The 12,721-nt window shown below is 52.2% G+C and overlaps 1 protein-coding gene across 2 annotated transcripts in view; it reads left to right on the top strand.

Annotated features, from left to right (window-relative positions):
* Positions 1-12,721, top strand: part of LIMK1 (LIM domain kinase 1) — a 42,688-nt gene that overhangs the window by 21,964 nt on the left and 8,003 nt on the right. For both annotated transcript variants that reach the window (XM_032756772.2, XM_032756779.2), the window contains 7 exons: positions 4,469-4,574; positions 4,671-4,837; positions 5,601-5,784; positions 6,472-6,558; positions 7,506-7,637; positions 10,259-10,318; positions 10,544-10,609. In XM_032756772.2, the coding sequence (XP_032612663.1) occupies positions 4,469-4,574; positions 4,671-4,837; positions 5,601-5,784; positions 6,472-6,558; positions 7,506-7,637; positions 10,259-10,318; positions 10,544-10,609 (802 nt within the window). The remainder of the gene's footprint in view (positions 1-4,468; positions 4,575-4,670; positions 4,838-5,600; positions 5,785-6,471; positions 6,559-7,505; positions 7,638-10,258; positions 10,319-10,543; positions 10,610-12,721) is intronic.

Here is a 12,721-nt window from a genome sequence, read left to right as displayed (position 1 = left end):
GAGACAGGGTCTTGCTCTGTCATACAGGCTGGAGTGCAGTGGCACAATCATAGCTCACTGTAGCCTCAAATTCCTGTGCTCAAGCAATCCACTCACTTCGGCCTCCTGAGTAGCTGAGACTACAGGCACACACCACCACACCCAGCTAATTTTTTAATTTTTTTTTGGAGATGGAGTCTCGCTCTGTCACCCAGGCTGGAGTGCAGTGGCGTGATCTTGGCTCACTACAAGCTCCGCCTCCCGGGTTCACGCCATTCTCCTGCCTCAGCCTCTCCGAGTAGCTGGGACTACAGGCGCCTGTCACCACGCCCAGCTAATTTTTTGTATTTTTAGTAAAGACGGGGTTTCACCATGGTCTCAATCTCCTGACCTCGTGATCCGCCCACCTCGGCCTCCCAAAGTGCTGGGATTACAAGCGTGAGGCACCGTGCTTGGCCAATTTTTTAATTTTTTGTAGAGACTGAGTCTTGCTGTGTCGCCCAGGCTGGTCTCAAACTCCTGGGCTCAAGTGATCCTCCCACATTGCCCTCCCAAAGTGCTAGGATTACAGGCGTGAGCCACCATGCCTGGCTTATTTTTAAGGTTATATGCATGCAAAGCCCGTATCAGTGAAAATATTTTCTTTGTTTTTTTTCAACTTTTCATCTTCATATTTTGCAGATTTATAGAAAATTTGCTAAAATAATAAGTCCGTTGAATATATACACACCCTTCACCAAGGTTCACCAATTCGTAACTGCCATATTTGGAAGTTATATGTGTGTCTCTCTATATATACAGATACGGATACAGATACATATACATGTTTAGTGACTTGTTTATATTTGTACATATATGTACATGTTGTTATTTATTGATCATTTGGGAGTAAGTTGCAGGGATCATTGACTCCCCCACAAATATGCTAGATATTCTCAAAAGAAGGGCCTTCTCTTCTTTTTTTTTTTTTTGGAGACAGGGTATCACTGTCAACCAGGCTGGAGTGCGTGATGCAATCACAGCTCACTGCAGCCTCAGCCTCCCGGGCTCAAGTGATCCTCCCACCTCTGCCTCCCAAGTAGCTGGGACTACAGGCATGGGCCACCACGCCTGGCTAGGCATTCTCTTATATAATTATCAATTGTATCTTATAGTTCAGTGATCACATTTTGGAAATTTAACATTATACCATTATCTAATACACAGACCATATTCAAATTTTGCCAGTTGTCTCTATATTGAACTACTGAACTGTCCTTTATAGCAATCTCCCCTTCATCCACAGTCCAGTCCATGATCAGCATTGCATTTAATCGTCATGTCTCATCAGTATCTTTTTTTTTTTTGAGACAGAGTTTTGCTCTTGTTGCCCAGGCTGGAGCGCAATGGCACAATCTCAGTTTATTGTAACCTCCACCTTCGGGCTTAAGTGATTCTCCTGCCTCAGCCTCCTAAGTAGCTGAGATTACAGGCATGCACCATCATGCATGCCTAATTTTTGTATTTTTATTAGAGACGGGGTTTCACCATGTTGCCCAGGCTGGTCTTGAACTCCTGACCTCAAATGATCCACCCACCTCAGCCTCCCAAAGTGCTGGGAGCCACTGCGCCTGGCCATTTCCTCTTCATGATCTTGACATTTTTGAAGTATACAGGCCAGTCATTAAAGTAAAATATTTTTCCTTTATTTATTTATTTATTTTTAAAGAGAGACAGGGTCTCACTGTGTTACCCAGGCTGGTCTCAGACTCCTAGGCTCAAGTGATCCTCCCGCCTCAGCTTCCCAAAGTGCTGGGATTACAGGCATGAGCCATCACACCCGCCCTCGCATTTGGGTTTGACTGCTGTTTCCTCTTAGGGAGACAGGCTCTGCGGGTCTGGCCTGATACTGCATAAGTGATCCTCTGTCCTTCCGAGTGGATCTTGCCGGGAGACATATGATGTCAGTGTGCCCTTTGCTGAGGATGTTCACTTTGATTACTTGTTTTTTCTCTACTGTAAGGGTTTTTTTCCCTTTGTCATCAATAAACCATTTGTGAGATTTGAGTCTGTAAATATCCTGTTCCCAAAAACCCTTCCCCAAATGATTTTAGCATCTATTGATGATTCTTGCCTGTAGCGATTATTACTAGGGTGGCTACCAAATGCTGAATTTCTAACTCTGTTCTTCCTTCTGCATTTGTTACTGTAAGGAAGAGCTTCTCCCCCATACAAGAATAGTCTTTTTGTTTGCTTGGTTGTTTTTTTGAGATAGGGTCTCACTCTGTTGCCCAGGCTGGAGTGCAGTGACACGATCATAGCTCACTGCAGCCTTGACCTCGTGGGCTCAAGCGATCCTCCCGCCTCAGCCTCTCGAGTAGCTGGGACTACAGGCAGCACCACCATGCCTGGCTAATTTTTTATTTTTTGTAACGGTGAGGTCTATTTTGCTCAGGCTGGTCTCCAACTCCTGACCACAAGTGATCCTCCCACCTCAGCCTCCCAAATAGCTGGGATTATAGGAGTGCCACCATGCTCAGCTAATTTTCTTTAAAAAATTTCATAGAGATGGGGTCTTGGTATGCTGCCCAGGCTGGTCTCAAACCCCTAGTCTCAAGCAATCCTCCCACCTTGGCCTCCCAAAGTGCTGGGATTCCAGGCATGAGCCACCACACCTGGCCCTGTTTTTCTTAAAGTTCTCAATCTCCTCTCTGCCTTACCCCCATCCCCTTTTCCATCTCCAGGACCTAAGGCAGAGACAAAGTGAGCATTCCCTAAAAAGCTTTTATGAGGCAAAATGAAAACCAGGTCCCAGGCCGGGCGTGGTGGCTCACGCCTATAATCCCAGCACTTTGGGCAGCCAAGGTGGGCAGATTACCTGAGGTCAGGAGTTCAAGACCAGCCTGACCAACATAGAGAAACTCCGTCTCTACTAAAAATACAAAATTAGCCAGGCGTGGTGGCACATGCCTGTAATCCCAGCTACTCAGGAGCCCGAGGCAGGAGAATCACTTGAACCTGGGAGGCGGACGTTGCAATGAGCCGAGATCACTCCATTGCACTCCAGCCTGGGCAACAAGAGCAAAACTCTGTCTCAAAAAAAAAAAAAAAAAGAAAAGAAAAGAAAACCAGGTCCCTAACACTGAAGAGTTAAAAGAAATAAGTAAATTTGGCAAATTGGTCTTTTTGTGAGTTAGCTTATGGGCAACTGATCGAGGGTCTCTGTCCCGTCTTCACCCTGCAATTGTGGCTCAGGGCAAGCTGCCAGCTCCCTCCTGCCAATGCAGGAGCAATAGAGCTTGGCCTCCTCTTGCAGGGCGAGTTTGGGAGTCAGATAGGAAGCCACTAATCCGGGACCTTTTTGGGACCCAAGGCACTCATCTGCCCCAAGCATACCAGGCAGGCCAGGCACAGTGACTCATGTCTGTAATCCTAGCACTTTGTTTTTGCAATGGAGTCTCGCTCTGCCCACCCAGGCTGGAGTGCAGTGGCAGAATCTTGACTCACTGTAACCTCCACCTCCCAGGTTCAAGCAATTCCTGCCTCAGCCTCCCAAGTAGCTGGGACTACAGGCACCCACTGCCACGCCCGGCTAATTTTTTATTTTTTATTTTTATTTTTGAGACAGAGTCTGGCTCTGTCCCCCAGGCTGGAGTGCTCACTGCAAGCTCCGCCTCCTGGGTTCACGCCATTCTCCTGGCTCAGCCTCCCGAGTAGCTGGGACTACAGGCACCCGCCACCACGCCCTGCTAATTTTTTTGTATTTTTAGTAGAGACAGGGTTTCACTATGTTGGCCAGGCTGGTCTCAAACTCCTGACTTCAAGTAATCCATCCACCTTGGCCTCCCAAACTGTTGGGATTACAGGCGTGAGCCACTGTGCCCGGCCAGTCCTAGCACTTTGGGAGGCCAAGGTGGGCGAATTGCGTGAGCTCAGGAGTTCGAGACCAGCCTGGGAAATGTGGTGAAACCCCATCTCTACTAAAAATACAAAAAAAATTAGCTGGGTATGGTGGTGTGCACCTATAATCCCAGCTACTCAGGAGGCTGAGGTGCGAGAATCGCTTGAACTTGGGAGGTAGAGGCTGCAGTGAGCTGAGATTGTGCCACTGCACTCTAGCCTGGGTAACAGAGTGAGATTCTGTCTCTAAAAAAAAAAAATAAAAATCGAGACCAAGCATACCTGGGAGTTGGAAGGATAGATAGATCTGTTCCCCCAGGGTGGAGACAATGGTCCATTGAATGGGAACAGCTGAGCATCTCATGTGGGTGGCCAGTGCCTATAAGCACGCCACCTTTCTCCAGCTCACACCTGTGGCAGACATCAGTAATTGATTACAGAATTCCTCCCCTGAAACCAGAACTCGGTGTTCTGGCCATCTGCTACTTCCCAGTCACACGAAGTAGAATCCTCCGCCTGCTCACCCTGGATCTGGTCCCGTTCGCCTTGGTTTCCTGTTGGGGCTCTGAGGGACAGGTGGGCACTGGCCTGACCCCTGCCTTACCCACAGAGTGGATCCGGGCTGCATGAGCCCAGATGTGAAGAATTCCATCCACGTCGGAGACCGGATCTTGGAAATCAATGGCACGCCCATCCGAAATGTGCCCCTGGACGAGGTACGGTCCTGAGTCTAGGGGGCAGGATGGGAGGTAGTGCCTTCATGCCTAGCCCCCTCCCCACTCCACCCCCGTTCACATGCCTGCTGTCCCCAGATTGACCTGCTGATTCAGGAAACCAGCCGCCTGCTCCAGCTGACCCTCGAGCATGACCCTCACGATACACTGGGCCATGGGCCGGGGCCTGAGACCAGCCCCCTGAGCTCTCCAGCTTATACTCCCAGCGGGGAGGCGGGCGGCTCTGCCCGGCAGAAACCTGTCTTGTAAGTCAGCCTGCTCCTCGGTTCAGCTGGGTGCTTTCACTCCTGATGGGGCTCAGGGGCTGTGGGACCTAGGTCAGGGAGCCAGCCGTGCACAAATGCAGCCCAGGCTTGAGCCAGGGAGGTGGAGGCTGCCGTGAGCTGTCATCACACCACTGCTCTCCAGCCTGGGTGACAAAACGAGACCCAGCCTCAAAACAAAAGAGGAAACAAATTTTTTTAAAAGCCAGGGATGGGGCCAGGCACAGTGGTTCATGCCTGTAATCCCAGCACTTTGGGAGGCTGAGGCAGGTGGATCACCTGAGGTCAGGAGTTCAAGACCAGCCTGGCCAATATGGTGAAACCCGATCTTTACTGAAAATACAAAAATTAGCTGGGCTTGGTGGCGGGTGCCTGTAGTCCCACCTACTCAGGAGGCTGAGGCAGATGAATCACTTGAACCCAGGAGGTGGAGGTTGCAGTGAGCCAAGGTCACGCCATTACACTCCAGCCTGGGCAAGAGTGAGACTCTGTCTCAAAAAAAAAGAGGATGACAGAGCGGGATCTGAGGGGTTGGGGGGAGCTGGGGGCTGCCACGAGAGCCAGGATAGGCCGAGACACTGGGATGGGCAGCCTTTGGACTGTCCCAGGCGGGCCCTCCCAAAGCAGGGGGTGATTGCACAGACTGGCATGGACAGGGGCATGCAGGCAGGAGGAGGAAGGGGCAGGGCCTTGGCCGGGTGCCACCTGTCCCCTGGTGGCACTGGGCACCATGTATGCCCCCCAGGAGGAGCTGCAGCATCGAAAGGTCTCCGGGTGCCGGCTCACTGGGCTCCCCGGCCTCCCAGCGCAAGGACCTGGGTCGCTCTGAGTCCCTCCGCGTAGTCTGCCGGCCACACCGCATCTTCCGGCCGTCGGACCTCATCCATGGGGAGGTGCTGGGCAAGGGCTGCTTCGGCCAGGCCATCAAGGTACAGGGCATGCCAGGGTCTCTGGGGACAGTCTGGGTGGGACCCCTCCATCCTCCTTCCTCCCCAGTCTATGGATACACAGTGGAAGGGATATCTGGCTTCTAGACTCCCTGGCCAGTGCCCTCTCCTCCCTTGGCCTCCTGGAGCTAATTAGGAACAGGGGACCTCCTACAGGTCAGGTAGACTGAGACCTTATGTGCGGGAGGTCATTGAAAGGTGGCTCCTAGCCAGCACAGTGGTTTATCCCTGTAATCCCAGCACTGTGAGAGGCTAAGGCTGTAGGATCGCTTGAGCCCAGGAATTCAAGACCAGCCTTGACGTCATCTCTACAAAATTTAAAAATTAATTGGGTATAGTGGTGCATGCCTGTGGTCCCAGCTACTTGGGAGGCTTAGGCAGGAGGATTGTGAGCCAGGAGTTCAAGGCTGCAGTGAGCTATGATCATGCCACTGCACTCCAGCCTGGGCAACAGAGCAAGACTCCATCTCAAAAAAAAAAAAAAAAAAAAAAAAAGACAAGGGATTAATACATCCCATCCACCTGGGTATTTGGGAACATCCCATGCACAGCCTAGAGTATGAAGCCATCTGCACATCTCCCTGGCAGTGCTGGGGTGGAGATGGGGCTTCCTAGAAGGCGGGCTTACAGCAGAGCCTCTGTCTTCACACCTCTGTGTCCCACACGCAGGTGACACACCGTGAGACAGGTGAGGTGATGGTGATGAAGGAGCTGATCCGGTTCGACGAGGAGACCCAGAGGACGTTCCTCAAGGAGGTCAGTGAGCGGAATGCCCTCTTCCCTCCAGAGGGACTTCCAGGTGCTCACCCCTGCCCCATCAACACAGGTCAGAAAAGGACTCTGGGAACCATTGAAAGAAGAGCGAGCGGGCCAGGCGTAGTGGCTGACACCTGTAATCCCAGCACTTTGGAAGGTTAAGGAGAGAGGATACTTTGAGACCAACGTGGGCAACATAGCAAGACCCTGTCTCTACAAAAAAATTTTAAATTAACCGAGCTTGGCGATGTGCACCTGTCATCCCAGCTACTCGGGGGGCTGAGGTGGGAGGATCGCTTGAGCCCAGGAGTTGGAGGCTGCAATGAGCCATGATCACACCACTGCACTCCAGCCTGGGGAACAAAGCAAGACCCTGTGTCCAAAAAAAAAAAAAGTAACTGCATTGGTCGGGCGCAGTGGCTCACGCCTGTAATCCCAGTACTTTGGGAGGCTGAGCTGGGCGGATCACCTGAGGTCAGGAGTTTGAGACCACCCTGGCCAACATGGCAAAACCCCGTCTCTACTAAAAATACAAAAATTAGCACGGCATGGTGGTGGTGAGTGCCTGTCATCCCAGCTACTCGGGAGGCTGAGGCAGGAGAATTTCTTGAACTCAGGAGGTGGAGGTTGCAGTGAGCCAAGATAGTGCTACTGCACTCCAGCCTGGGCGACAGAGTGAGACTCCTTCTCAAAAAAAAAAAAAAAAAGAAAGAAAGTAAATGCAGGCAGGGGACTGGGAAAAAGAGCATTGCTGGGGATGGGGGCAGCTCAAGCAGAGGGCACAGCACGCCAGTGGGTGTGGCAGAGGCAGGAGAGGGGAACTGGGGGTTCTGTATCTTTGAGACCTCCTACAGCTCTGGTGGGATGGGGAAGGGAGAAGCAGACCCAAGCACAGCTCGGACCACACAGAGTCCAGGCCAGGCCCCAGCCTGTTTGTGCCCCACCAGGTGAAGGTCATGCGATGCCTGGAACACCCCAACGTGCTCAAGTTCATTGGGGTACTCTACAAGGACAAGAGGCTCAACTTCATCACTGAGTACATCAAGGGCGGCACGCTCCGGGGCATCATCAAGAGCATGGTGAGTCCTGGGCAGAGCCAGCCACCCCCGCTGCGTGGCCCCGGGCAAAGCAGCTCCCTCTGTGAGCCTCAGTCTCATCTCTTCAATGGGGGGCAGCCACAGGGGTCTCAAAGGCCCTCTGAACCCCGATTCCTAATCAAATAGGGGAGCGATCGACTCCATCTAAAGCTGGGAAAGGCCAGGTTCAATGGTGCACACCTATTATTCTAGCATTTTGGGAGCCCAAGGCAAGAGGATCACTTGAGGCCAGGAATTCAAGGCTGCGGTGAGCTGTGATCTCACCACTGTACTCCAACCTGGACCACAGAGCAAGACCGTATCTCAAAAACTAAAATAAAAATCGGAGCTTTCCTTAAGGATTTTAATAAAATTACAAATCCATCTTTAGAAATAAAGTACTCAGGCCAGGGGCAGTGGCTCATGCCTGTAATCCCAGCACTTTGGGAGGCTGAGGCCAGCAGATCACCTGAGATCAGGAGTTTGAGACCAGCCTGGCCAACATGATGAAACCCCATCTCTACTAAAAATACAAAAGTTAGCTGGGTGTGGTGGCGGGCACCTGTAATCCCAGCACTTTGGGAGACTGAGATTGGCAGATCACCTGAGGTCAGGAGTTCGACACCATCCTGGTAACCTGTCTCTACTAAAAATACAAAAAATTAGCCGGGCGAGGTGGCGGGTGCCTGTAGTCCCAGCTACTCGGGAGGCTGAGGCAGGAGAATGGCGTTGAACCCGGGGGGCAGAGCCTGCAGTGAGCCAAGATCGCGCCACTGCACTCTAACCTGGGTGACAGCGAGACTCCGTCTCAAAAAAAAAGCGCTTGGAGGAAGCCTCACAGAGCCCTGTGCTGGACCACACCCTGGGGATCCAGTCCTGGGCTCCAGCCCCATTTCTGTACCACCCTGAGACCATGGGATCTTCCTCAGGTTGGATTACCTTGTATCCAAGGTGTGGACCCTATGGGCTCCTGCTAGGTGTAACTTGACACAACGGGTTCCGTTGTCAGGTGTAATTTAGAAACTCTGGGCTAGGCCAAGCGCAGTGGCTCACACCTGAATTCCCAAACTTTGGAAGGCCAAGGTAGGAGGATCGTTAGAGGTCAGGAGGTCAAGACCAGCTTGGACAACATAATGAGATCCCGATCCCATCTCTACAAAAAAAATAAAAAAATTAGCCAAATGTGGTGGCACATGCCTGTGGTTCCAGCTCCACGGGAGGCTGAGGCAGAAGGATCACTTGAGCCCAGGAGGTCGAGGCTGCACTCCAGCCTGGGTGATAGAGTGAGACCCTGTCTTGATAAAAAATAAAGATCTCCAAGGGGATGGGGTTTGAGAATGAGGCATCTCCCCCAAATGATTTGAGCCCAAAGCCCTGTTCTCCTGGCGTGGCTCAGTGCTGCCACTCCGCAGGTGACCTTACTGGGCCCTTCTACCTCTTACCTGTCTGTGAAAGTAGGTTCCAATTTTTTAAAAACCTAGAAAGATGAGTTTTTTTGTTTGTTTGTTTTTTCTGAGACGGAGTTTTGCTCTTATTGTCCAGCCTGAAGTGCAATGGCGCGATCTCAGCTCACTGCAACCTCCATCTCCCGGGTTCAATCGATTCTCCTGCCTCAGCCTCCCGAGTAGCTGGGATTACAGGAGCCCGCCACCACACCCAGCTAATTTTTGCATTTTTAGTAGAGACAGGGTTTCACCATGTTGGTCAGGCTGGTCTCAAACTCCTGACCTCAGGTGATCCACCTGCTCCGGCCTCCCAAAGTGTTGGGATTACAGGCGTGAGCCACTGCACCCAACAGAAAGATGAGATTTTATAGAAAATAAATATAGCTTGTTTTCTCAGAGGAGGCAGATTGGGAGCTATAGAGGAATATTCCTGCTTAGAGTTTGAAATCAGTTCTGTTAGGAAATAATGTTTGTAGGGGCCGGGTACAGTGGCTCACACCTATAAGGCCAGCACTTCGGGAGGCCAAGGCAGGTGGATCACTTGAGGTTAGGAGTTTGAGACCAGCCTGGCCAACATGGTGAAACCCCGTCTCTACTAAAACTACAAAAATTAGCTGGGTTTGGTGGTGGACACCTGTAATCCCAGCTACTTGGGAGGCTGAGGCAAGAGAATTGCTTGAGGCCAGGTGCAGTGGCTCATGCCTGTAATCCCAACACTGGGAGGCCAAGGTGGGCAGATCACCTGAGGTCAGGAGTTCAAGACCAGCCTGGCCAACGTGGTGAAACCCCATCTCTACTAAAAATACAAAAAATTAGCCGGGCATGGTGGCACATGCCCATAGTCCCAGCTACTCAGGAGGCTGAGACACAAGAATCACTTGAGCCCCGGAGGCGAAGGTTGTAGGGAGCTGAGATGGTGCCACTGCACTCCACTCTGGGTGACAGAGTGAGACTCCATCTAAAAAAAAAAAAAAAAAAAAAGGAAATAACGTCTGTGAGCTGTGTTGACTCATACTCCTTAGAAGCAGACAGTTGTGGGTGCCCAAAGAAATTGGGGTGTTGGGGAGCCCGTGGGACCTTCTAGGACGCTTGCCCCTTCCTGCCTCTCTCTTTCATGCAACCATCCCTGCCACCGGGGCCCCCGCCGGCCCCACCCTGGCCATTCTTTCTCCATCCCAGGACAGCCAGTACCCATGGAGCCAGAGAGTGAGCTTTGCCAAGGACATCGCGTCGGGGATGGTGAGTGAGCCGGGTGCTCCAACTCCATTCATAATCCCACCAGGAATTTGCAAACAGAACCCACAAAGAAGCTTTGAAAGAGGGCAGAGGGGGTCGATGGGAGAGTGGGAAGAATCGTCCCAACTGGCCTGATTGGGGTGGGAGCGGAGGGAGTTCCTGGGGGGCCAGAATGGGCTGGGGTCCCTCTGCACAGCTACCCCCTGACTCCCGTGTCCCTGTCCCCAGGCCTACCTCCACTCCATGAACATTATCCACCGAGACCTCAACTCCCACAACTGCCTGGTCCGTGAGGTGAGTACCAGGGCCCCCCCCATGTGGCTGGGTGTCGGGGAGACAGCAGGAGCCCACCCACTCCCAGCCTCAGGGCCTTCCCAGAACTGGAGGCCCCTGGGTTGCCTCCATGACTTCAGTTTGAGGTGGGGGTTGGGGGCAGCAGCCCGTGGGGAAGAGCACAGGGTCAGGAGGCAGACAGACCTGGGTTTGAGTCCTGTCTCTGCCACTGACTCATGGTGGACCATCAGCATCCCAGGCTGGTAGAAGGGTCTCATAAATCAATGAAGGAGAAAGTGACATGTAAGCTGCAAAGGACCAGGACCGTGGTCTTCATAGAGCACAGCCCACAGCAGAGTGGCCACGGTCTACACCAGACAGCACCAGCATCGGGGGGCCACAGAGTGGGGGGCATAGGCGTGTGGGCTGGAGTGGTCAAGGCAGGCTTCCTGAAAAAGGAGGCTTGGCCGGGCGCGGTGGCTCACACCTGTAATCCCAGCACTTTGGGAGGCCGAGGCAGGTGGATCACCAGGTCAGGAGATCGAGACCATCCTGGCTAACACGGGCACTGTGGCTCACGCCTGTAATCCCAACACTTTGGGAGGCCGAGGTGGGTGGATCACTTGAAGCCAGGAGTTCAGGACCAGCCTGGCCAACATGGCTAACACGGTGAAACCCCATCTCTACTAAAAATACAAAAAATTAGCCAGGCATGGTGGCGGGTGCCTGTAGTCCCAGCTACTTGGGAGGCTGAAGCAGGAGAATGGTGTGAACCTGGGAGGCGGAGCTTGCAGTAAGCCAAGATCGCACCACTGCACTCCAGCCTGGGTGACAGAGCGAACTCCGTCTCAAAGAAAAAGAGGAGGCTTTAGGTGGATATTTAAGCAGGGGATGGGCAGGCAAAGAACCCAGTGTCTAAGGATTGGCAAGGGAGGAGAGCCCGGTTCTCCACCGAAAGCAGAGGAGCGAGTAACCATGCCCGTCTGGAGAGGTAATGTATTCGTGTCCTGGGGCTGCCATCATGAAGTACTGTGAACCAGATGGCTCAAAACAACAGAAATGTGCTGGGCACAGTGGCTCACACCTAAAATCCCAGCAATTTGGGAGGCCAAGGCAGGTAGATTGCTTGAGCTCAGGAGTTTGAGACCAGCCTGGGCAACATGACGAAAGCCCATCTCTGCCAAAAATACAAAACAGAATAGCCAGGCGTGGTGGCATAAGCCTGTGGTCCCAACTATCTGGGAGGCTGAGGTGGGAGGATCACTTGAGCCTGGGAGGTGGAGGTTGCAGTGAGCCGAGATTGTGCTACTCTACTCCAGCCTGGGAGATAGTGCCAGACCCTGTCTCAAAAAACAAAACAAAACAAGGCTGGGCACTGTGGCTCACACCTGTTATCCCAGCACTTTGGGAGGCCGAGGTGGGTGGATCACTTGAAGCCAGGAGTTCAAGACCAGCCTGGCCAACATGGCAAAACCCTGTTTCTACTAAAAATTCAAAAATTAGCCGGCATGATGGCGCATGCCTGTAGTCCCAGCTACTTGGGAGGCTGAGGCAGGAGAATTGCTTGAATCCAGGAGGCAGAGGTTGTAGTGAGCTGAGATTATGCCACTGCACTCCAGCCTGGGTGACAGAGTCAGACACCATCTCAAAAAAAAAAAAAAGCATCACATGGCAAGAGGGGCTGACAAGAGACCCCCAAACTGACCCTTATACAGACCCACTCTTGTGATAACTAACCTGTTCCCTCAATAACCCATTAATCCATTAATTCATACAGAGCCCTCATGACCCAATCACCTCTTAACAGGCCCTGTCTCTTAACACTAGAGTCAGGCCAGGCATGGTGACATGGGCCTGTAGTCCCAGCTAGTTGGAAGGCTAGGTGGGAGGATGCCTTGAGTCCAAGAGGTAAATGCTACAGTGAGCTCTGATTGTGTCACTGCACTCCAGCCTGGGCAACAGAGCGAGCCCCTGTTTTTAAAGCAACAACAAGCCAGGCACAGTGGCTCATGCCTGTAATCCCAACACTTTGGGAAACCGAGGTGGGCAGATCACTTGAGGTCAGGAGTTCAAGACGAGCCTCGCCAACACAGTGAGACCCCTCTCTACTAAAACTACAAAAATTAGCTGGGT

Source organism: Hylobates moloch, unplaced genomic scaffold (genome assembly GCF_009828535.3).
Source record: "Hylobates moloch isolate HMO894 unplaced genomic scaffold, HMol_V3 SCAFFOLD_1, whole genome shotgun sequence".
NCBI classification, from domain to species: domain Eukaryota; kingdom Metazoa; phylum Chordata; class Mammalia; order Primates; family Hylobatidae; genus Hylobates; species Hylobates moloch.
The sequence above is the reverse complement of the archived record's forward strand: the minus strand, read 5'-3'. Positions and strand labels throughout refer to the sequence as shown.